Genomic DNA, 21210 nt, shown 5'->3' on the forward strand with positions numbered 1-21210 from the left:
AAAGAAAATTGTGGAGGAAACGTCTGCATTAGCTTCTAAATCAGTCAAAACTCAATTTAGTCACAATGTTTCAGAAGAACTACATTTATAGTGTATCATTGGATGGGTCAAGAGAAAATAATTGCACCAATATTAGAGATACCATGACCAAGTTAAAAATCTACTTTATGGAGACATTTTTCAGAAATATTCAATAATCAAAAGTCTTTAACAAACTGTTACCAAAAAAAAAAAAAAAAAAAAGATGTTTCCATCTCTAAAACGAGTGTTGGCACAGATTAACTGTTTAAGAGCCATTATGTTGTATTGAATGTTTGTTGTACTTCCATTGTTTGACACTGGGTGGAGTGTGGGACTAATAGGTAGCCCGAGAGTAAGAGAAGTCCGGTATAACTATTTTTGAATGTGTCAGGACATATGCAGGTAGAAACAAGCTTATGGGATTACTATGCGTTTATGCATTGGAACTGCGAGTTTAAAATTACATCTATGAGCTTTGTGATAAATAAAATTGATAAAAGCAGTGCTGGAACTGGAAGTGTGTCTTGTTCGGATCTTGCTAGTCAGAGACAACCCTACAACACCTAAGTGACAAGATGGTTATGTCTCACTTCAAGATGTTTGTTCTATTCACATTAACAGTGGTATGAGGTACAAGGGATAAGAAACAGGAACTTCAGAGTTATACATTTCAGAACTGCTTAAGTTGATCTGCAACACTACAGAGCCCCAGACGTTAATTCAATGTCACTGAATTATCAGAGCCCTTAAGGAATTTTGCAGTTTACACCTTATGGGGAGAAACCACCACCACTCTTTATCCACCTTGAAGAGAGGTGAGAAAGGCTCTTGTAGAGAGCGAAGAAAGTGCTGTCTAAAAAGAGAAGGAGAGTGTAGTTAATATCTTAATAGGACACAAAGCATTTTGCATTACTCAAAAGAAAATTTATTACATTTTTTTTTTTCAGCACAGCTGCAGCCATGTGTCTGCACAGACTTTGGATTTCAATTACATCTCACAAATAGATGACTTATTCAGAAATCAAAACCCTTTGAAAATCCCATTTTAAAACATACCATTTCTCTTCCTCTGGACAACTGTCAACTAAAGTCCAAGTGCTTTAACAAATCAAGATGCAACAAATGGATTACATATTTTCAATGTCTTGTAAGCAAACATTACCACAAACAGAAGAGTTTAAACACTCATTTAGATGCTAAATGAGAATGACAGCATCTGACATCTTTAGGGGTGTGATAAGAGTCAGTAAAAGCTGTAACTTACACGGTTTTATGTACTACCTTTTTTAAATTTACCAGGCCATGATGCAAGCTGCTGGTCCCGACTCTTCAGCTTTCCCCACAGCAAAATCCACTTTAGCATAAAAAAAAATAAGGGTTCTACATGAAAAACATTCTTTAGAAATATAGCGATATTTCAGAAAGGGCTCATCAGTTTTCAGCAAAATACAAGCTTGCAGTACAACCTTGTGTTGAATTAACATTAATGTATCAACACTGAATTAACGGGTACATTACCACATTAATATAAGCGAAAGCCCTTTGTGAAACATCACCCATTTACATTTTTTTTTAAACAATATTTTTGTCCTCTTAATTCCCTCAAATCTATTTTAACTGAAATTACATACTACAATTATGTAACTCAAAACACAATGTTTATTTTTTTTTGTAGATTATCTTCAATGCTTTAAATGTATACCAAATGAAAAAGAAAAAGAAAACTTAAGTTTATTAACAGTTCATATTGTGCCGTGAACTGGCAAAAAGCACTGTCTTCATCTTAGGAGTTAACCAGTTCTGTGCAGTCTTCTATATCTTGATCCTTACCATGGATTTCAGCAGTCATGGATGTTCTGTGACCCAGTCGTCCAGCATGGCGAACCAAGCACCTAGAAGAAAACTGTCAACAAGTTTAGCAGTAACTTGTATTGAAAGCAGGTTCAATAGACATGCCATTCAAGCTCTGCACACATTTTAAACAGTTAACTCAATATTTGACTACTGTTGTCATGTCCTCACATTTACACCTTGTGCAAAGTTCAGTCTCGGGAAACGTTGAAAAGGTAAAATACTTGACCCTACATTTTATGCGACAAGCTTGAACTCTCAGCACACTTGGTGCAGAATTCCACCGAGACGTGGTCTTTGTCCACATGCAGGCAGACACCACCTGCAGTATCTTTGTCTTCCACCTTCACCCTCTTCCTCGGCATGGCATAATCGTGGTCATTCTCGTTGGATTCCTGGAAAAGCGAGGTAGAAAATTTCATGCCGTTCACACCGCTCAATCTAGACAACAGCTGAGCCAGCATGCTCTCATTGGCCAACACGGCTCTCAAGTACCTAGTTTCATTCTCCAACTCTTCCACTCTCTTGTTGAGATTCCCATTTTCCTGCTTGAGAACACGGTTTTCTGTTGTCAAAGAGCCCACTCTCTGCTCCAAGCCAGTGACGTATTCTTTCTTCTTTAATCGGTTTATCCTTGCTGCGACGGCGTTCTTGTTGATGATCCGTCCGGAGACGTCTTGCAGTTTTGATCTCTGGACCACACCTCTGCTGCGGGATACGGGAACGTCAAGCACTGCACTTTGGTTCATCTCATCGTTGGTCTCTGATTCAAAGTTGCCGAAAACATCCAGCACATTGTTGTCCAGGTCCCAGTTGAACTCTGAGCCAAGCAGATCATCCAGGCCCCATTCATTGGTGTCACTTTCTGGAGAAGTGTGTGTGCTTGTTTCACTTGTATTACTGGTTTTCGAAGCACCATCACTCTCATTGGAGGTACTTGATGTGATATCAGCGTAAAGGCCGCTTCTTCCTCTTTTTCTGGTAATCATGGCCGCGTTTCGGGATATGAATTGAAGAAACACTATAAAAAAATAAAAATAAAAAAAAATTAGCAGAAAGTGACAACAGTTCACTTGCACTCAAACTCATTTTAATATAATCTAAATACTACACACAATTATCTACACAAAAACGAATACGAGACACGTTGATTTCTACTTGGAACACACAAAAACAAAATTATATTAAGCAGAATGACGGCATCATTCGACATTTACTTTCAATGTTAGGAAAAGGCGATAAAGTGAATGATAACGGGAGCAGTCAATCCACCACATATGTAACGTTACTTCTATAACGTTATTCGACAAAAGAAACACGAGGATTAGCTAGTCAAATACAATTTAATTAACATTCGTTAACGCTTTGAGCTTAAAGGATCGCATCAAAGAGTAATGAAAATACGTACGTTACAAAACAGATAACGTTAGCCTATTTCTGTTGTTTTCGCTGTTAGCAAACAACATCTAACAAAACATCGAGATTTTGTTATTTTATTAAGTACGTGAACGCATCCTCCCAGGTTTATTATAGCCTAACAATTGACATATGAACAACCTATTAATATTTATTACAATGTTCGTAGTGGTTTTGGTTAGTAGGCCGCAGCAGCGCGTCTTAGTCCGCGTGACAAAGCAGTTTCCTAAAGCAAAGAAAACTACACATATTTTCGTTTATAACCGAAGCAACTTACCTTAAATTGTATGCTGATGTCTTGTGACGATGATTGGTTGAAGAAAAACTAAACAAAAAAGACTCCGAGAAAACTGATTTTACAGGATAGAAAATGTATTTAAGCTCAGACGTAACAAAGCCAAGTGGAAGCAACGCACTTACAACGACACTGAGAGAAACTAAAATGGCGACTCCAAAGATATTGCGACACTTCCGGAAACATGGGTCATAGAGGAGGAGCAACAAAAGGTGTTTTTTTTGTTTTGTTTTTCATAACAGGTTGCTGTCAAGTTATTTTGGCAGTTACCTGGTGGATAATACTGGCTATAGTTGTTTCCAGTCCACACACAAAAAAAAGCACTTCATATTTATTAGGCAACTAGGTATTCAATAGTTTTCAAATAAAAGAAGTGGCAGTTGGACAATTTAAAGTTTATTCAAATTACAATGTCTTGGGATAGTCTTTCAAGGTAATTCACAAACTATATATATTTCTAACTTATTTGCAGCATATTGACAGATTTTATTTAGTAGTAAATACATCAAACCTAAATACTTTACAATAATAGGAATATTATAATTTTCATTCTCTTTGTTTTCCTCATCAAAAATGGCAAGAACCACCAAGTTAGTTTTTCCTACATACTGTTTTCTTCATGTTCACACTCATTTTTTATGTATTTGTTCAAAAGTGTCACCATGCTTCATTTTCTTCATGCCTCATTTATCTAGACATTCTTGCCATGACCATCATTCTCAAAGGGAACATATCTTCCACCCATTCATTCTGAGATTGCATCATTCTTTCCCATAGGGCTGCTTCAGCAGTGTTAGAGTCCATCCAGTTCACTTCAGTGCCATAACTTTTACCTGCAATAAGATCAAATTGTCATGACATTTTTCAATTCATTTTCTTAAAGGGATAGTTCACCACAAAAATGAAAATTAGCCCATGATTTACTCACCCTCAAGTCATCCTAGGTGTATATGAAATTCTTCTTTCAGACGAATACAGTCTGAGTTATTTATTTTTTTAAAAGTCCTGTCTCTTCCAAGCTTTATAATGGCAGTGATTGGCTATATATTTTTTAAGTCCATCAAAGTGCATCCATTCATGATAAAAGTAATCCACACAGCCGTAAATCGCCATAAATCGATGCATACGGCCGTCTGCTGGAAGCTAGTTATTTTAGTCAATAAAGTTTTAAATATGGATATTTTTCTTACACGAATGCGTCGCTTCACTTCTGAAGGCCTTTATTACCACCCAGAGCACTTTTGAGCACAAGTATGGAGCACTTTTATGATGGATGAATGCACTTTGATGGACTTCAAAAAATATACAGCCATTATAAAGCTTGGAAGAGCCAGGATATTTTTTAATATTACTCTGACTGTATTCGTCTGAAAGTAGAAGCCACCTAGGATGGCTTGAGGGTGAGTAAATGATGGGCTAATTTTCATTTTTGGGAGAACTATTGCTTTAATTATGTAATTGCCCCTTTAATTACCTGTTCCATTACCCAGTCTAATACCACCAATGAAGTGGTTGTTGAGTCTGTCATGATCCCACACTGTAAGCTCCACACAGGCCTCTTTGAGGTCCTCTTGACTGAAGCCATCATACACCATGGTGTGGTTAAACACTGGGTTAGAAGACCTCTTCAACACTCTGGTCTTCTGACGGTTTTTTCGGCTGGCATCTGGGAGGACTGCACTGAAAAGGCAGAATTCACACACATGGGCATTCCACACCTAACACTCCAACACAAATACAAATGTATCCAATAAAATAGTTACTGATACCATTTGACAAATGGATCAATGGCAACACCCCTGGAAATAGGCAGATTCTTGCATTCTTTCACCCATATTTGCACCTCACCGTTCCCCTTGTTCTTGTGACCTACATAATAAACATGTTATCAGAAAGGCAGGTGCTTCTAAAAACATTTTGTAGTCAAATAAAAAGAGTCATCATCATAAATTTCAGCTTCAATAACTTACTGTGAGAAGTCTGCGGAAGAAAACGGAGAGCTACTTTAATCTCTGCACTCATTTCCTCGCCACCGACAGAATGTTTTGGGCTGGTGGGAACCTGAACCTGGGTCGATAAAGAAAGACAGTGGCAGATGCAGTGCAACAAACGTGACCTCATACCCTTAAGTAACAAATATGTTTAAATAGCCCTGAACTATCTAAACAGGTTATCCTGACCCAATAGGCATGACTATTGTTATCTTACCCTTCCTTTGAGTAGATATTCATTCATTTGCGTGTTATTGAAATCCCATTCGGCCAGATCAACTTCAACCTCTCCAAGAAAGCTGTTACGCCCAAACATGTCATTGTGCCACACAGAGATGTTCAGCTTCTGGGTTTTCAGCGTCTCCATTGGAATCTTAAACTGCATAGAAATTACAACTATGATTATCAAATTTATAAACATATCTCAAGAAGTTTAGAATTGTCATACCCGTAGGATTTCATTGTAAGCTGGGTCCAGAGTCTTCTTCCTCACGCATGTTTTTTTCTTTCCATATTTTGCTTTGTAAGGTAACAAGTAACATTTAACATACCTAAAGTTCAGTTAAATCAAACAAAGTACATGTATTATTGTTAATCCATTTTTATAGCTAGAGAGAAGCCATATTCTCCTGGTAAGAAATATTATTTGATGTTTTTCCCCCTACCCCACTTACGGATCAGATCGGTTCCTCTTAACATCAGCTACGGCGAGGTCCTTGCACTGCACAACAAAGATGTGGAACTCTCCCAGTTTTTGTACATAGTGAATGGCGAACTGGATTGTACCTTTCACCTCCACATTACCAAAATCACTACTGTAGATGCTCATTACACTGCCAGTGACCTATACATACCCCACACAAAGACACAGATCTGTATAGAAATGTATTCATAATAGCATGTTATCATAGTGTGAAATAAATAGATGAATATGTTCATTTGTATTATATCAGAGTGATATTAGTTCTATTTAGCTTCATTGGGTTGGGTTAAAGACTGGGTTCACATACAGAGGACATGGAGGCCGCCTCAGAGCACGTGCTAAAATTAGAAGGAGTGTTGCATGTTCTCAATCTGTCATAGTGGAAACTGCTCACTGATGCACAGTCACTGTTTCCGCAATCCATCTATTAGACAGGAGATGGTTGGCATTTATGCAGGTTAATAAAGGCAGTGAATGTTGGTGTTTAGCTATAGTGATAAAGGTAAAATATAAACTATGATATTTTAGAAATAATCCAGTGTAGAAGCGGTTAGTTGGAGGCTCATGAGTTTTGGTTCGTATTTTACCTCTTGTTGCATGAATGCAGGTACAGACATACTCATCATCTTCACCTGTTCTGGGTCGGAGAAGGACGTTTTGGTGTTGGGAGTGACAGCAGACACTTAGACCAATGAAAAAGAGGCACTTAATGGACACATATTCTGGATCCATCCAGATACAGACAGAATAAATCTTGAGTTTGAGTGGAAATAATGAATTTTGTACATTTTGAAGAGCACATTTGATATTTTATATAAAGAATGTAGTTACTCCATCTACCTCGCCATTAGATACATGATTCAGGTTGTATGGGATGCAAACCGCCTTTAATCATTGGCATTACTCCATACGCTCATCAAATTTTCATGTGCCAGTTAATGCATTCCCTTAGCCAATTCAGACAGTGAACTATACATGAAAGACCAAGGGTCAATTATGAAAAGGACGTTTAATGTCCTTAATGCTAATTTAATGTCATGGGTTTACTTCCTGCTCTTGATGTAATAACGCAAGCGTAAAATGCATCTATGATGCTGCCCTCTAACCAAGAAACATCAGTTCACATAGTAGAGGACAACAAAAACATTGAAAAAGTTTTAAAAGACATTATTTATTTATTTTAAAAAAGGAAAAAGACTCATATTTACCATTTTCCATACTTTTCCCAACATCACTCCTTGGGTCAGTCTTCCATCTCTCTTCTTGGTTTATATGGCAAAGTATTAATATATAAATCAACAAATATATAAATAAATAGCACAACTGCAATAAAGCATATAGTTATAAAAATGCTTTAGAAAAATGTTGTGTATACTAATGTTTGATTGGGTTAGAGACGTTGAGAGTTATAAAAAAAAATGTCCAGCAGAGGGCAAAAGAGTCTGTCACTCCTAAAGGACCAAGACAGCATGATCCCCAAGCATCAAAACATGTCTGACTTTATTTTGAATAAGAAGGTCAACAAAGCATACTGTAGGAAAGAGAAAGGAAACTTACGTGTGGATGCCAGGTCCTCTAGACTTTTGGAAATAGAGATGGGTCTGGCATTGGCTCGTTCCAGAGCAGCTTTGACAGGGCCGTCATCCTCACTGTCCCCTGTAACAGCCCGTATCAAGAAGGAATCAGCAAACCATACAAAAGCAGAACACTGATACATTATATATAAATATTAGTACTGAAAACAATAATTAAAGTGGTAAACCGGAGAAATTACAGCATTTGGTTCCATTAGCTTTCTGATTTTCAGAAGATTTGAACAATGTATGTTGTTTAACATTACATAAAAACTACTAGCAGAATTCCATAAACAACTATATAATTCAAATAATATAGAATTTAATATTAGTTATATACTTAAAACAAAAAATTATAAAACATAAAATAATTATGAAATATAAAAATGCATTTGAATAAATTAACATAAAGACTAATGATTGTAAGATGATTTATGATCAGTGCCATGGGTACATTTGTTAATTTGACTGTAACTGTAAAATATTAATATTTCACACATCATGTTATAAAATGAAACTTACCAGGAATTTGATGGAATTTTCATTATTTTAAAGGAAATAAGTTCTGATTACTGAATTAGATCATTGAAGAAAGTAGAGGCAGGGCTTAAAAAGTCATAAACCTGTAGAAGTTGATGTGGTCCAGAGCAATAAATAGATCATTTTATCATGCCTACAAAGTTGAGCATCTTACTTGAGAAAAGTATCAAGTAGAACATGTTTCTTAGCATTTATTTTAAGGACATAAACCCTGCTTCCACAAAAATCACAGAACCAATCAGCGCCTTTTCTACTGAAACTAGACTGGACCAAAATGGAGAGGTGAGCTCACAGTATGAACTGGTGTGTGAGATTGACCAGGCTTCAGGTGTGGAGCTCCCTGAGGAGTCAAAGGTGATCTCCTCCGATTCAGGCAGGGAGTGTCGAGAAGGGGAGCTCTCATTGCTCACTATGCCTTGGTTCACCTGTTCAAAAGTCCCATATGCCTGCACCTTAACCTGTTCTCTTTCATCTAAGACCGTCTGCTCGGGTACGCCCAGGTAATGGTGTAAACTCAGGGGAATATAAAACCGGGTCAGAGAGTCTGCTGACAGCTTTCGTTCTTTAAGAATGATGGGTCTATCATCACTGCGTTCTTCTGGAGTCTTCCCTTGGTGTTCAGGGGAGGTACGCAACCTAGTTTGCCCTGATTTAACCCTAACATCACATGGACTCCTGTCGCCAGGATTGATATCTATCGCAAAGGTTCTTAAGGGAGAACCATCCTTCTTGGACTCTTTGTTTGGATATGAATCTCTACGAGGTACTTTAGACTGCCGTAATGGGCTGGACGTTCTGGTTTGATCTTGGTCTTTTGGTTGGTAAATGTCAGCGGACTGTGGCTTATCATGTTGACTTTTTGGAGGGAGACTTCTGAGGGGAGATGATGGTGGACTTGGCTTTGAGTGTTTGTCTGAAACGGATTGTTTAAAATGAGAAATATTTGTGGTGACGTATGAAACCCTACCTCTGACATCTTGAAGGTCTTTTAATGGCATTCTAATTGGACTTCTTTGTTTTTCTTCAGTCTTTTCCATCTTCTCTTTTTGTGCAATCAAACCAACTTCGTTGAAGCTCATTCTGTCCAGGGAACTTGGGCTGTTTGACCTGATGTCGAACTGAGGTTCAGAACGTCCTACTGAAGAACGTTTTGGAGATGACTCTGTGTACGGGTCTTTAACATTGGCTGTACATGTTGGTGAGCCTACAATTACTTTAAGGCCACTTTTTTCTTTCTCCCAAAATGACTTGAGATCATTGATCGAGACTTTATCTTCCTGTTGACTGAGGGACATTTTGAAGGTGGAGATTTCCTTCTTCAGGTCTGATATATCCCTGCAGATTGACTCTTCCTGTAGATCACTGGCCAGAGAATTATCTCTATATTTTAGCAGTGAACTGGGTGACAGTTTGACATTAATTTTCACTGTGAGAGTTTGTAGTTCACTACTTGAGCCTTCTGAGACCTTATTGCTGTCCAAACTAGAAGGGTTCCCATCTTCACGTGACGATATGGCTGATGTATCAATACCACAGGAGGATCTTCTAGGTGAAACTGAAAAAATCTCACCTGTTGTAGATTCTACATCAACTGGGTTTGGATCACTGGGTTTGGGTTTTGATGGACTGGTGTTTGAATCTGACAACCTTCTGTCTAAAGCATTGTGATAATTCTCACTAAGCTGAGATGTCTCACTTTCTTCTACCTCAGGTTCTTTTTTAATGCTTAGTATTTTAGGTCCTCTGTCCCCCCTTTCCCAGAATGACTTCAGGTTGGCCATTTTTCCTGGTGATACCTCACCTTGGTCAAACTTCTCTCTTGGAGGAATATCTTCACATATAAGTCTGTCTGGTTTGTTTTTATCCTTTAATATTTCAGCCATCCTGTTCTCTGTGGGAACAGAGGTCTGCTGAAGTATATTATCATCTGCCTCAGGCCTCAAAGTGCAAGATGGTTCACGTTCTAAACTTTCTATCACTTCTTTGTCGGGTGCTTGAACTTCTGGAATCTTGTCTTTTTTCTCTGCTCTCGAAAACAATTCAAAAAGCCCCCTACGGGGCTTTGGTGGTGGCTTGGTCTTTGGCTGGTCAACTGTAGACGGTGAATCTTCTGACTTGGCTTCTGGGCTTTCCTTTGGTTCCTCTTCATTCATCTCTCTCTTGACTGGCGACTCTTTCAGCTTTCCATCTCGAGAGCCTCTCCCAAACCATTCAAGTATTTTGGAAATTGAGCGACCTTCTTCCACTGTAACCTTATCAGTTTGGCCCTCTGCGCTCAACTCAATGGCCTTACCTGTGACTTCAGTAGAGCTGTGGATGTTGGACACCTTTGAGGACTGAGGCTCACCATAAAGCTCATGATGACCTACAATGGAGACAATCATATTTTGGAAATGTTTATATTTGCATAAAATTGACAGAGAATGAATAATACTTTGAGATAGAACAATGACTTCCAAAAAATAATATTACATTAAATTACGTCTGATCATTATTCCTGTCATCAGATGATCATACTGCACATTAAAATTCCAGTAAACACTCAGATAATAGTCATTTCTTGCAGTGCTTATTTACTAATCACCATTTGCAGATTAATCAACATACATATACCCACAAGCATTCACCAGAAGCCATGTGTTGTATGTATGAGGTATGCACGCACATGCAGTTAGTACGAGGATGTATTAATGAGTAAGCATGTGAACTACTGAATCACAGGTTGATCGATTTGTTGGCTGATTAACTCACTCAGATTAATTTTTAGGGTTTAATTATATTGAAATAATCAGGGTGTCTTACCAAAAATGTTTTCTATTAAGCCTTTCTCAGTCACAACTATTTTGAGGTGTCCAGTTAGACAACCAATCTACCTGTCCTTCCCCCAACCTTTATGTAGGCTCAATGCTCATCATGTGGGGACGCTTGTGATTTTTAAGGGGACTCCAGACAGCAATTTGTAACTTTGTAACCACAGGAAGTGGGAAAGTCTGAGACCGCAATGCTAATTCCCTGCTTTACAAGCGTTGGTTCACCCAAAATTGAAAACTCTTCATTTACCCTCACCCTCATGTTGTTGCAAACCTGTCAGACTTTCTTTCCTCCGTGTAACACAAAATAAAAATGTTTGATGAATCTCTCTGTGTGTGGAGTTTATTTCATACAATGTATGTCCAATGTTTAATTAAATGGACACTTTCCACAGGAGAAAGAAAGTCGTATACCAATTTGGAACTAAATGAGAGTGAGAGAATGATGAAATAATATTTTTTCTAGGTGAACAATCCCTTTAAGTACTTTGTGTGGCTACAACTACGTTACCGTTTTCTGTAATATGACTTCTATCCTGGTCCAACACAGGACTCCAATCTTCTTCCAGCACACTGTGCTCTCCTTGTACTCTCTCTATAGGACCAACAACGGAGGTGAAGCGGACCTGTTTCCTATCTACCCACCCTGAAGCAGAGTGCACTGAGCAGGGGGAAAGAGGAGGGCTGATGGGAGTTTCAGGACTGATGGGGCTGACCGTAGCAGAAGACTGACTGCTGCTGCTGCCATTATTGGTGGGAATGTGGAGTCGCAGGGAGTCGGTAGAGCTACAACTGGACCCGTTTTGCTTTAGGATGCCTCTGGGAGCAGGGGTCATGACCTGTCGAACTCCATTATCACTGGTGCCAGTGTCCAGGGAAGAGTCCTTGCAGGAATGCAGCAGCAGTCTCTTTTTTGGCACAGGTTTGCATTGAGTGGCTACATGGGTGTCAGTGTTGTCTGTGTTTAGAGTAGTGTGATGTGTGTAGCTCTCAGCTGGAAAAAAGGGCTCTGGAAAATAACCAAATAGTAATGAAGCAGTAAAAGAAGGGGAATAGACACATACATGCACAAAAAAGTGAATTCATTTTCAAAATGAATTCAACTTGCATTTCATTTAACAGTTCTGTTACTGTTCATACCAGTACACTATCTGTTAATTATTTACACTTTAATGGTATAGCAATGAGATGGAATGCACTGGATTAAAGTCTGCAAGCAACCAAGGAATATGATAGCAGTATTAAGTCTTCTAGTTAGTAGTCTAGTCACGTTCATGTTTACAGTTTATGTATTTGCATCCTATTCCAAATATTCACAACTTTTATATTGACCTTTGCACTCATGACAATAATACTAGCCTGACTACACAATAATAATAAGTTAATAAAAAATGTACCATCTATGTATGTGGTACGGACTGGTCATGCATGGCAGCTTAACTACTTAGAACAATATAATTCTCTGTATAATCTTCTTAAAGTTTGGCAGCTCCATTACTCAGATCACTACAAGAGCTTCAATTTTCAACGAAAATCTTTTGGCCAGACAATTTTTATTTAATGGCACTTTTCCACATGTATTTTAATAAAGCTTAATGCCATACATTACATTCAACATCAATTTTAATACTACAGCTTAGTTATTCTATACTATCCTATACTATACTATACTATACTATACTATACTATACTATACTATACTATACTATACAAACAGGAGAATAGTTAAATGCTAAAAACCTACTCTATCGATGTACTTGTACAAACTAATATTGAGTGTTTACAATTTCTCAAATAATTTGTTCCTGTATGACCTCAAAGAAGCTTTTGATACTTTCATAATCAAAAACCAGAGACCAATTTTTTTTTGTTGCCAACATATATTGCAAATGTAGCATTAAATGTGTGACCAAATACAGGTTTTGCATGCAGTATGCAGTATCCATATACAGTATGCATGCAGAGAGCATTCAGTTGCTATGCATGTCAAGCCAACACCATAGCCCAGAAGAGGTAAACATGCTGTTCTCAATGGGGATCAGTCAAACAAACTTACTGTGCTTGCAAGAAATATGTTCTGACCATTTGCTCTTCAGAACATCCACTCCATTAAAAATACAACAAATACAATCTGTTACCTCATCTGAACACTGAACAGTATCAAAACCATCACACAAATGTTAAATCTGTGGCAGTCACAGAAAAATATGTCAAAAGCTCAGAGATGGTATATATGCTGTGAAAAAATCTGAATTTGAATGAAAATGCTAAATATGCAACAGTAAAAACTGTAAATCAATGATGTTTTGCCAACTAAAACTTAGTTAGTTACTAAAGTTACTAAACTTAGTTACTAAAACAAGGAAACAAACTAGTACAACATACAAAATTCTATAAAAAGCCAAATAATTTGTAAAGATTACAAAACAGATTTTAGTAGTTCAAGTAGGTTGATTACATTATTTAATTGAATAAACTATAAAGTTATCAACTTTTAAACAAAGGCCGATAGTGTCTGAATCTGATGTCTGAATTTTTTGATACCATAAATTAAGTCACCTCTTATAGACCTTATGCGCCAGAGAAATGAGGGCGCCGCCATCTTTAGAATACTGTCTTCTAACTTCCATTTTTGCGGTCGCTCTGTATATTTCTATGGCGCTGCTGTCCAGGAGTAATTAGCTTTTGAAGTGGATTTACTTAATGTAAAGTTAATGAAAGTTGTCATGAGGACTGTAATGTTTAAAGCAGATGACTTAACAAATGTCAGTCGAACGGGAAGATTTAAAAATGAGCCGTTCATTAATAAACACGCAAAATCGCTGTGAAAATACAGACCGGAAGTCAAAAGACAATGAGCGCAGCGCTGAAAAGGGGCGGGGCTACATAAGGTCTATAGTGAACAATATTCTTACATAACATAAATCTACCATATCTAACATAAATTTGAGGATAAATTGAGAAGATATTCTCACCCTCAGCAGGTGTCTGGTTGGCCTCCTTCACTCCATTGTTGAGTCTGGCTTCATCTCTCTGCAATCGCACACTATTGAATGGATTCTGCCTAGGCTACATAATAAATTTAATGAAATCAACAAAACCATTAAAAATTATCATGAATAAAATTCAGCAAAATTATCTTAGTGGATTTTCTGTAGTGTACCTTGATTTGAGGTCTTTCCTGCTGGGCTTCGTCATCCACCCTGTATGAGGTGATATGGTCACACAGATTCACGAAAGAATGAAAGATGATAAAACATGATAAAAACCAGCAGGCCATTGACAGCTTTGTGCATTGATCATTGTGAACAGTTCAGCATAATGTAATCAATATATTTGAATCATCAATGCATCGTCATGGTGCTGGTCCTGAAGCCAATGGAAAGTCACAAGATTCAGCAAGCACTTAAGTGGGGACAACATTTGTTTCCATGCTGTGATGTGAGTGTATAATGCCATTAAATGTTGTCAGACAGAGGGAAAGCAGCAGCACGTGAAATCTGACCCCTGAGGCAGCTTACTGGCTCCAGATTTCCCTCACCAACCCTGTCTGACTGCATGGGAAAGGGTTGCCCTACAGATTACATTAGGCCTACATGTCACAGGTTCACGCCTGAAATTCCATCAAATTCACATAAACAAGCATGCTTGAACTGGTGATGTTGAAGAAGAGTTTCTCTTCATTGAGTTCTGCATGAGCTGCGACATGAGAGCTTTTAAAGCTAGTGTCTACAGAATTAAGGCTGTCATGAACAGTCCAGCCAGGCTAATGGGCGGATGTAGTGTTGGGTTGTTGAAAAGGCAGAGGCGCCGTACAATCCTTTAATCAAGTAGAAGAATGGCATGTGCTTGATACAACAGAAATGTAATTTTGAGCTTAGAAATTTCGGTAACACTTTAGATTAGGGTCCAATTCCCACTACTAACTAGTTGCTTATTAGCATGCATATTGCAAGGATATTGGCTGTTTATTAGTATTTATAAAGCAAATAGCAGTGCCTTATTTTGCATGAGCTAACTATTAATAAACAGTAATTATGAGTTTATTGAGCAAAAGGTTGTAGTTAATAGTTAATAATGAGAATTGGATCCAAAACTAAAGTGTGACCGTAACTTCTATTTTGTAGAATTGTCATTTATTACTGTTATATTTATGGCATTTCTAATGATTATACATTAAATGTTTTACACTTTCCAATGAAAATATTCTAAATAATGTTTATACAATGTACGCACTACTGTTCAAAAGCTTAGTGGTAAGTACGATTTTTGTTATTTATATTTTGTTATTGGGGGGGGGGGGGGGGGGCTCAATACTTTTATTGAGCAAAGACGCATTAAATTGATCATAACAGTAGACATTTATAACGTTACAAAATATTTCTATTCCAAATAATTTCTGTTCTTTTGAACTTTCTATTTAACAAGGAATCCTGAATTTCTTTTTATCATGGTTTCCACAAAAATAAATAAACAGCAAAACTGTTTTCAACATTGATAATAATAAGAAATGTTGCTTGAACACCAATTTAGCACATTAAAAAGAATTACTAAAGAATCATGTGACATTGAAGAAGATAGAAGTAATGGCTGCTGAAATGGCTGCACTTTGCCAGTACAGAAATAAATTACATTTAAAATACATTAAAATAGAGAACATTTGACAATCTTATTGTTTTATTGTATTTTTGATCAAATAAATGCAGCCTGGGTGAGCATACTTTTGAACGGTATACACACACACTCTTGAACACAAATACAAATCTGTACCACTAGACTAACATGTCATGTGCTTCTATAAAGGCCTACTAGTTGTTACTGTTACAAAGTGTTTTGTTTTTTCTTTGCTTGTGCCATATCTCGACTATGACATGAAAAATAGGAGCATGAACACACACATCTAATTATAAAACATTTCAAATGTTTGTAGCTAGTATCATAATCCAAAATATTTCATTGCTTAAAAATGTGATCACAAAAATCAACAATAATCTAGCACATAGTGCATTGTTTTAATCAGATGAAATATTCCACTAGAATGTCCTAATCATAAATATACATATCACCAAAAGCTCACCTCTCACTCTGTGATTGTGTGGAAGGATCCTCAATGAGTCCTGAAAGCTCTGGAGGGATGTACACATCTTTCTTCCCACCATAAACACAACTGGATGGCTCAGACCATCTTTGAGAGATCTCCCCTGCAGTAAGAGACTCGTTGTTATGCTCAAACATGCATTTACACACACAAGTACATGTCAAATGTCTAATGGAACTACATTTGATAAATGCTATGGTGAAAATATGGGTGATTTTTTATTAAAGGTAAAAATGTGATATAAAGCAGAATATCAGTGATGCAAACACTGAATCAAGGTGCTAATCAGGGACGGGGTACATGCAATGGAAATAATGAGAGACGTGAACAGAGATTCTACCCGATTCTGTCTGCTGGCAACACTTACATATCGTCACGGGTTTCCTCTGTCTCATGGACGCTCTGATGATGTCGGAGCCATGGATCTTCTCTCTGTGTCTGTGGTACTTTGTCTCGTAAAACCATTCCCCAGTCAAGTACTTCAGCCTGCCTCTGTCTCTCTCAGTCTTCCGAAGCTGCCTGAAAGGACAGGACAGAATCCTTGGTTTATTTATATGGAAATATACTTATGACTGTCATATAAAAAATGGGTATTGAATAAAAACTCCCTGAAGTCTCAACGTTAAAGTGAGCTTAAGCAGTGAGATCCACATGGACAAAATCCAGACATTCTCTGAACTGTAAACGAATTACTCTGGACAGTTTATCTGTGAGAACTGAAACTGATTTTGTTTCTTTGAGGACCCAGATATTATGTTAGACATCAAATGGCGAATAACACCACACCAAAACAGTAACCCATATTTTTTCTTTCATGTTTTTGAGGATTAGGGAATGTCATGCCCGGTGTATGTTGGCATCTGCCTAATTTGCCTTTTACCAAGTGAGAGATTAAAATTTGGCAAAAATTGTAGTTTGATTTGACACATGGTTTTTGAGTTTAAAAGTTGAACTTCTTTAAACTTGAGCACTGCATTTTTAAAACGCAGTGTTATGTGTGACACACTGCAAAAGATGAGAATGTAAAGAAAAAACAAGGTCTTTAATGTATTTATTTTAAATAAACAATGTTTATTCTGATAGTGAATTTATTTTAACTGTAGAGCAACACTTTTGGAACGGCATGAGCGAGGCACAAAAGACGCGGGATGCGATCGCTCTGATGAAAGACATCCGTTTACAAAGAAATAAAATGGAAAAGTAGTGGTACCATTAGGGTATATATAACGTTTGTTCTTAATCCACCAAGAATCTTTTGCCTGAACTCACTTAATCCTCTGTTCTTCCATCTTCTTGAGCTCTGCGTCCCTCTTCAGCACAGTCAGGATCATCTCTTGCTCTTCCTCTGTCAGATAACTCAGGTCAATCATGATGAATGTCTTCAGGGTAAGTGATAACAGATGAGTCTCAGATGGCCTCAGACTGGTTCACTGAAAGTGTCATCAAGTAAGGTAACTTGAAGGCTGGTGCTTGATAAGTCACTCCATCACATCATGGAGACCATCAGAGGAGACTTGTAACACCTGCACCAGACACACAGCAAAAGTTTCAGCTAATTCAGCAATAACCAAAAATATTTTCCAAAGTATGAGCTCGGCACACAAAGAACTGTTTTCCCTGTGAATTCCTCTGACCATTAAGACATCACATGATCCTTATTGTTTCTAATGAATCCTTGAGCTGGGCTTTTAAGACGTCTGCTTCGGGCATCATCTACGCTTCCCTACACATTTGAAATGACATACTGTTTCTCCGAATCAGCACCGGTTCATACAGTATGTGCTCAACAACACTGGACATGTGACATGGCATTGTCAGATGACTATTTGAGGATATGGGTAACGGTGCTTCTGAGAGCAGAGAGCACAGTCAAAGACTCTTTTATTCCTAAATCAAATTACACTTAACTCAAATTAGGTGGCAGCACACAAATGGTATCAATTTGAACAGTCTGCTTTTCTGCAAGACAGTTTAAAATCCATGAAAAAGTAGGAATATGACTAAACCATTTTAAATAACGGGAATTATGATATTTTTCGATGGAATGCCCAGTTGGCAGATTTCCACATGTCTGGATAAGGTAACATGACAAATTTGAGAAATATATATATAAAGCCCTATAAGAGCTTTCTACAATAATAAGATACAAATTCCTTCACGCTGAATTTTGCCAGTGATTCTTATAGATAAATGATATTTAAAATGTCTTAGAAATAGTTTACAAAAGTCTAAACCAATTAAAAGCCTTTAGCCAGACACATTTTCATAAATAAAGGATTTGGAGTTTGTTTGATTGTTTGTTTATGCATGCATACATATTTTATCTTGACAATCTATAATCAGATTTCAGGCTATCCTGTCAGATAAATTTGGCTTGCATAATTTAATGCAATCAGGCTACATTTAATGTAAAATGTTTATAATCGATAATAACAGGTTACATGAACAGGCAGCAACAAGTTTCTACCAGACTCTTGCATGGGCATATCTGGACTTTTAGATACAGTCACGACACATTCCAGCCAAAGAGGAAGTTTGTAGCTACTTTCCTATTTTGGAAACCTGTTCCCGAGTCATTTTCTTGATTGAGAGACATTTCCTTGAGAAACGCCTGAAGAAAAAAAAAAAAAAAAAAAAACTTGTTCCAAGCTTACATGCTAGTATGATTGTTTAATAAAGATTATCTAGTCGTTAGACATATTTAAATAATAATTACTAAATGTCTAATCTAATCTAATCACTAAATTATTTATCTCAATACAAATCAGATTTCAAAATGACACAAAGCATTAAAGGGCCCAGTCGTTCTGAGAAAGGCATGTCATGACAACGTCGGAGGGATGATTGCCTGAGGCGGGAATGGGATATCCAAATCATAACTTTTCAAAGGATGCATCATTACCGAAAGAAGGAGAAGAACTAGTCTCATCCAAACACAGTAAACATTAATAATGCATGTTAACCGTTTGTCTATAGACAAAACTGAATATATTCCACATCCCTTTGGGGCATGTACCATAACAAATAGTTGCCACATGGTTTGGGTTCACTTTTTACAGGCCAGGGGCCAGATGCATAAACGTAGCCACCATGTTAAGACTGTGTTTTAAGAACTAGTTTGACTAACTAGCAATTAACAAAGGGGCAATCCGTTTTACTGGTCCAATTCAAATTAGACCGATCTACCTTTTAATGTAGCTGACTTTAAAAAGTTAGGACCGGCCTTGAAGTGGCTGAGGGTTCACAGTGACAAAGAGAATTAATTAGTTGTTGTTTGTTGTACATGTTTTGTTATACCAGCATTGTCAAACTACAACTACATATCATGGCAATGTTCAGCTCTGAACAGTCATACGGTTATCAAGTTGAACACTCATGTTTTACATGAGTTTCAGTGTTTGTTTGTTTTATGGGAAAAAATACATATCTTAAACCAAGACATGCTTTAAATCGGGATTTTTAAAATGTAAAATAGGTTTCAATATACTTTCCTGTGGAAGAAAATGTAATAAACTGATTCAGAGACTATAACCACAAGGGCCATTGTGGAAGTGGTCATGTAACTAATCACTGTTTGATCTGGATGTAAATAAATACTCTGCATTCTTTCCTAAATAGCTTTACACGCATTAACAGATTAGGGAAGCAGGAAATGAGAAAACATTCAGAATGGCTCCAGAGATAAAAACACAAAATTCCAGACATGAAAACAACATAATGTAATGAGCGCCTGTTGAAACAGAACCCATCCCTGTCACAGCATGCAGCAAAACTTCAAACTCACTCTAGGGAAACTGTTAAGTTGAAGTTAAAGTCTTAAAAAGTAAAAACAGTAAGTATTAAGGCAAAATAAAACAGATGACAAGAGAAAGTTTACCTGAATCCTGCTTGTGTGGCAGCTAGACCGCGTTATTTTTCCAATAGCTTACTGTTACTGTAACATCTGAAACACCCGCACCAGGGGAGTGTAACAATCCATTTGCCAGACACTTGCTGATGTGAACAAAGCATCGAAGTCTCCAGCCTTTAAGTGAGGCATGTATGTCAACCGGTGGGTGTGTGTGGGCTCCTCCACTCTGGTTGTGTCAACACCTAGTAAGGGCTAAAAAAGCTGTGTAGATTAACTTGTGGTGAGTTCCGAACGATATCCAGAAATGCTGTCTAGGTAGGAGGTTCACTAAGTTTTGACAACACATCCCCTGTGGGCGCTCATAAAGGCGTGGTCACGTTCTGTCACTTTTATAAACTTTTAATTCTATCACACGCACGTGCCAAATGCATTGTGTAATTAAATGACAGAACAAAACATCCTATGCATAATGTAATGAGACACGTATTAAGTATATCCTATGAAAATTAAACAATCTATAGCGGAATTGCCTACAACTCTCCTTCTGTCTCTCCACTCCCTGTGAATCAGTGTTTAATGAACGTGAGTAACGTTATTCTTACCTCCCTAAACTTCAGCAATTACACCTTAAAAATAAAAAAGATATTTATATAGGCTATCATATGCACGTACCAAATAATACATTCTGATATTATGATGCAGAATAGGCATGGGCTTAAAACAAACTAAGCAGTAAACACATTTTTAAAAACGGGTTTGCCAAATGTGCTTAATGTGTATAATTTATCCAGCAACATCATACGGTTCAGAATCAAATTAATTGGCTTTTGACTTTTAGTCAAAATGAATAGCACAGTGCATGACCTGGGGTAACTGGAATGTTGAACATTGAGCTTAAAAAAAAAAAAAAAACTGTCACTATTTGTTGGATAGTAAGTCAAGGAAATGAAGGGAAAAAAAGTTTAATAAACAGTGAACACTTTTCTTGTTCCCCCTGCACCGATAATTGTCGCCCCCTGCTGATCGACTTCGCAGCGGCAGTTAGTTTCCATAACAACAAC

General features: G+C 37.4%; 2 protein-coding genes across 2 annotated transcripts; both read right to left on the bottom strand.

Annotated features, from left to right (window-relative positions):
• Positions 1–643: 643 nt before the first annotated feature.
• On the bottom strand, positions 644–3741 carry crebzf (CREB/ATF bZIP transcription factor). The gene is given in 6 exon segments (XM_084399856.1): positions 644–874; positions 1303–1375; positions 1852–1866; positions 1870–1924; positions 2107–2893; positions 3566–3741. Coding segments are annotated over 5 exon segments (981 nt in total). The 5' UTR covers positions 2862–2893; positions 3566–3741; the 3' UTR covers positions 644–791.
• sytl2a (synaptotagmin-like 2a) lies at positions 3647–20300 on the bottom strand. The gene is made up of 19 exons (XM_084399854.1): positions 20177–20300; positions 17569–17822; positions 16667–16818; positions 16279–16402; positions 14365–14404; positions 14177–14270; positions 11713–12210; positions 8684–10756; positions 7835–7933; positions 7486–7539; positions 6865–6959; positions 6585–6701; positions 6249–6418; positions 6023–6125; positions 5792–5953; positions 5554–5650; positions 5353–5452; positions 5058–5263; positions 3647–4416 (listed from the first exon to the last, which is right to left on the bottom strand). Exons 2-19 carry the CDS (start codon positions 17667–17669, stop codon positions 4271–4273), a joined length of 4431 nt encoding a protein of 1476 aa, XP_084255980.1. The 5' UTR covers positions 17670–17822; positions 20177–20300; the 3' UTR covers positions 3647–4270.
• Positions 20301–21210: the final 910 nt, after the last annotated feature.

This window comes from Rutilus rutilus (genome assembly GCF_951802725.1).
Source record: "Rutilus rutilus genome assembly, chromosome: 25".
Classification (NCBI taxonomy): domain Eukaryota; kingdom Metazoa; phylum Chordata; class Actinopteri; order Cypriniformes; family Leuciscidae; genus Rutilus; species Rutilus rutilus.

Excerpts from the sequence above, each read along its gene's own strand:
- sytl2a (XM_084399854.1), bottom strand. The coding sequence starts at position 17,669 with ATGATTGACCTGAGTTATCTGACAGAGGAAGAGCAAGAGATGATCCTG. Across the intron at positions 16,403-16,666 it reads GAGGAAACCCGTGACGATAT|GGGAGATCTCTCAAAGATGG; the intron begins GTAAGTGTTGCC and ends CTCTTACTGCAG. Across the intron at positions 7,540-7,834 it reads AGAGGACCTGGCATCCACAC|AAGAGAGATGGAAGACTGAC; the intron begins GTAAGTTTCCTT and ends ATATAAACCAAG.